Source organism: Palaemon carinicauda, chromosome 16 (assembly GCF_036898095.1).
Source record: "Palaemon carinicauda isolate YSFRI2023 chromosome 16, ASM3689809v2, whole genome shotgun sequence".
Taxonomy (NCBI): Eukaryota; Metazoa; Arthropoda; class Malacostraca; order Decapoda; family Palaemonidae; genus Palaemon; species Palaemon carinicauda.
The window spans coordinates 105,955,675-105,959,968 of record NC_090740.1 but is presented as its reverse complement, the minus strand read 5'-3'; the positions used below and the strand labels follow the sequence as shown (position 1 = coordinate 105,959,968).

The following is a 4,294-nucleotide window of genomic DNA, read 5'->3' as shown; positions in this document are numbered from 1 at the left end:
ATCAAATTTTTGGAAAAGACTTCTGATGTCCCATCTTCATGCCACCCTCTCGGTGACGTCTTCGATTCCAGTCATTGTGCCAGTTTCATCTGAACTTTAGCCGCTCTTCTGCAATGTTCTGTAGCCTGAAGTGTCCTTACCAGTACCGCCTCAGCAGCTGCAGAAAACTATCCCTTAAGTATTTCTACATTACTGACTGCTCCCCTTTTCTTATGGATGCTTTGATTGATTTGATTTGTCAATTAAAGTAACCGGATTGTTAACATTGATCTTCTTTATAAGTTTGTGAATAAAGGTTTTTTTTTTTTGTGAGGTTCTTTTTATATTCATTTCTCATATCTTAATGGTGGTTGCTAGAAACATTCAAATTAATCATTGAAATAATCTCTAACGATTTTAAGAGCGTAACATTTGGATTTTCGACAACGTACCCAATTGAAACAAGGAGAATATAGAAAGGAGCAGAATGAGTGAGATTACAAAAGATTTGATAGCTTCAGGTAAGCTTCTTGGTCAGATGTTGATGCTTTCCGTGGGTATGTTTTTAGGAGAGAACAGGAAATGTATGAAAGAGACGAAAGAGGAGCTTAAAGAGAAGAAAAGGAGAGACAACGTGAAGAAAATGAGAAACAGTGTGAACATGAGTTAGAAATCGATCCTTTGGGATGAAATCTTCATAATAGTCCGTCTGGTACCAGGCCAGGAAGTAATGCTTCAAGTAGTAGACAAGATAGTAATTCATCATTGAACGATGACTCTAATAATTTAGGTATGGATGTAGTGTTGAAATTAATGCCAATGTTTGATGAGGAATCTGTAACGAAATATTTTGTCTTTTGAAAAGTTAAGGAACAAATTAGGTTCTCACAAAAGCCAGTGGACTATGTATTTATATTCAGTCATGAGGGGTAGGGCACTTTCTGTGTATAGTTGTATGACTAAAGATGAAAGGGAAGAATATGATATTGTTAAAGAAAATGTTCTTAGTGCATACAGGTTAGTACCAGAGCCATACCGTAAGAAATTTGGGAGTTTGAGAAGGGATGATAGCAGTACGTGTGAAGAATACTGAAAGAAGTTAGAAAGATCATTTAAGATTGGCTAACTTCCGTCGAGGATAGATAGTCTAAATGATTGCAAGATCTTAGTTTTACAAGTAAACTTCAAATATAACATATATGAGGACATTAAGCTATATATAGAAGATAGATCTTACTCATAGTTTAAGTGATAGTAAGAAGAAAAATAATCCTTCGTGGGGTAAGATGTAACATAACAAGAGTAGTTTTAGCAATAATACTGGGAAATATGATTATTGTTATTATTGTTATGCATGTGGAAAACCAGGTTATATGGCCAGTTTTTTAAAGAACAAAAGGGAAGGTAGTAGTTCAGAGATGATTAGTTTTCGATGTAATAAGAAAGGGCATAGAGCAAGGAAATGTATAGTAGAGGAGAAGAATGTCAAGAAAACAGTGTCTCTAGTTAATAATCTTTCTTCAAGCAAAAATGACAATATGAAAGAAACTGGGAAATTTTACGGAAATTTTTTGTCTGAAAAATACACTTTTTATTCTCTGTTGGAAGAGGGGATTCGCGAGAAGTTGTCTTGTTTAGGGCCGTCTCCCTCATTAGGGAAGTGGGTGTGCCAGCAAGGGCAGAAATTAGTATGAAAGAAAAAAGTTATGTTAGGAGGGTTCCGAACACTTGCATTGTTTGTCCCTTGTTGAAGATGAACTTGAAAAGTCAGGGAGTGACAGATGTAAAAATAGCAGTTATACACTATTTACCCATTGACGGTGTTGATATTATTGTCAGTGTAAAGATTTAACTGCATCCAAATGTTTGACTCTTATTTTAAGTTAGGTTCCAGTGCCTGAAATGGTAGTAACTGGGTCAGGTTTTGATACAGATTTAGACTATAGTCATATTTTGTTCGAGGATTCGATGGTGTATGATGGAGGTGGTGAAGTTGAACCTAGCCATTGTGGGGCTGAGAAGACCGACTCCATCGGTGTTGACAGTGTTAGCCAAGTCGATGATGTAGCTATCGTAAGTAGTGACGTAGACGTAGTCGATGTAGTGGATTCCAGTAATAGTTACTGCAATAGTTTAGGCACTAACTTTTCGAATAGAGATGAGCTAGTTATTAAGAGAGAGAATGAGACACTGTCTCAAATTTTTTAAAGTGACTGGGATGATGATCCCGATAATGTTTGTAAGGAAACCTTCTGTTTATAAGACGAAATTTATTTTCGTTATGCTCGCACCTAGTAAATTAGTAAAGGGGAACCTATAGAACAACTTGTAATTCCTAGGAAGATTTGCAAATTAATTCTGAATCTGGCACATGAAGATCAAGGACTTTTAAGGGTAAATAAAACTTTCAAGTCGGTAAGTAAGACATACTTTTGGCCTAAGATGACAAGCGACTTGAAAAGATATGTATTAAGTTTTCATGAATGTCAAATTCTTGGTAAACCTAATCAAGTAAATCCCAGGGCTCCCTTATGTAACATTCCATTAGTAGGAGAACATTTTGCGAATGTCTTAATTGATATGGGTAGACGTAGAGATAAGTGGCTGCACATAACCTTACTAAAGAAATACAATGAACGTCCAGTGCCAGTAATTTTTGTGTTACAGCAATAAATTAGTTTTGAGAAAAACTCCAATGTGCTTCAGAATTTGAAGCTATTTAACTCTACCTTAGAAGAAGGAAAACTGATCGAATCATATAATGCAGCGTTTCTCAACCTTTGATAGCCCATGGCCCCCCTCACCGAGTGGCTAACACTCGTGGCCCCCTGCCCTTCAATAAAAAAAATGCAGATTTTGTTTTATGTTGTTTATTCAGTCACTAGAATTATAAATCAAAGTAAAAATTTTTGCTGAACAATATAATCAATGAGACACTTGCTGTTGGGCTCGTGTGACGAGGCCTCTTATGTCCGGCTCCGTCTTGGACACAGCAAGGCGAATATCGTTCCCAACATCAAGACGGTTTCTGAACTTCGTTTTAATGGTCGCCAGGTCAGAAAATCCAGATTTGCAAAGGTATATTGTGGCGAATTGAACGTGCATTTCGGATGCCTTCTTGCTGAGTAGTGGATATGCATCCTGAACAGACAACCAGAAGCTGGAGAGGTCTTCTCTGTTACTGAAGGCCAGCTTCATTGCTTTTGAGACCTTCAACTCTGCGAGCTCCTCTGCTTCGTCTTCAGTAGGTTCAATTTCGGTGTTGAATGGGTCTCTGTGCCATGGAACATCCAATGCAGCATTGTCGAAATAAGATTTGAACTCAGCGAAGAGAATGTCGAGATGTCCAATGATGCAATCTTTGATGCCGATGGGAAGTTCAATCCTCTGCGTCTGCAGATGCTCGTCCAAGAAAGGAAACGAGGCTGTGGATCCGGCCTCGATTCGTGCCTGCCAGACTCCCATTTGAGCAGACAGTCCGACAAGCTTGTCTTGAACGTCATTGACTGTCACATCATGGCCTTGCAAAGACTGGTTCATTTCGTTGAGTCGGCCGAATATATCGGCCAGGTAGGCGAGCATCATGACGAACTCTTCATTGTCGAAGTGGACATGGAGGTTGTTTTCATTCTCTCGCAGGAAAATTTCTGTCTCCAACCAGAGTTCATACAACCGAGAGAGGCATTTCCCCCTCGATAGCCAACGAACTTTGGTGTAAAACAGAAGTCCCACATGTTGCGCTCCCATTCCGTTGGCCAGAAGTTGGAAGAGCCGATGATTTTTGGCCTTCGCACGAATGAAGTTGATCACTTTGACCGCAACGTCCATGACTTCCAATAAACGCGGCGGTAGAGTTTTTGACGCAAGAGCATATCGGTGTAGTGAACAGTGGGAAGACGTCACGTGGGGCCATTCATTCTTCACAAGCGTGACGAACCCTCCTTTAACGCAAATCATCGCTGGGGCACCATCAGTACAAATGTGCTTGAAATTCTGCCAGCTGAGTCCATTCACTTCAAAAAAAGAGTCCACGATGGCTTTGACATCTTTTGCTGTCGTTGTGGTTGGCAGGGTATTGCTCGTGGCCCCCCGGTCGAAAGTCCGTGGCCCCCTTGGGGGGCCACGGGCCCCCGGTTGAGAAACGCTGATATAATGTTTTTCTATATTATCCAGAAATTGTTAGTAGTAAATTAGATTTAACTAATCTTTTAGAACATAATTTGGAGTTAAAGGACACAAAACCCATTAGTCAAAGTCCATATCGTTTGAGTCCAGATAAGGCTAAATCTGTACAAAAGGAAATTAAGTATATGTT

At 39.5% G+C, this 4,294-nt stretch overlaps 1 protein-coding gene across 1 annotated transcript; it reads right to left on the bottom strand.

Moving 5' to 3' along the window:
• Nucleotides 1–2,904: 2,904 nt before the first annotated feature.
• On the bottom strand, nt 2,905–3,936 carry LOC137655470 (protein FAM200C-like). Its single transcript, XM_068389365.1, has one exon. The coding sequence runs from the start codon at nt 3,934–3,936 to the stop codon at nt 2,905–2,907; it is 1,032 nt and encodes a 343-aa protein (XP_068245466.1).
• Between the last annotated feature and the right edge of the window lie 358 nt (nt 3,937–4,294).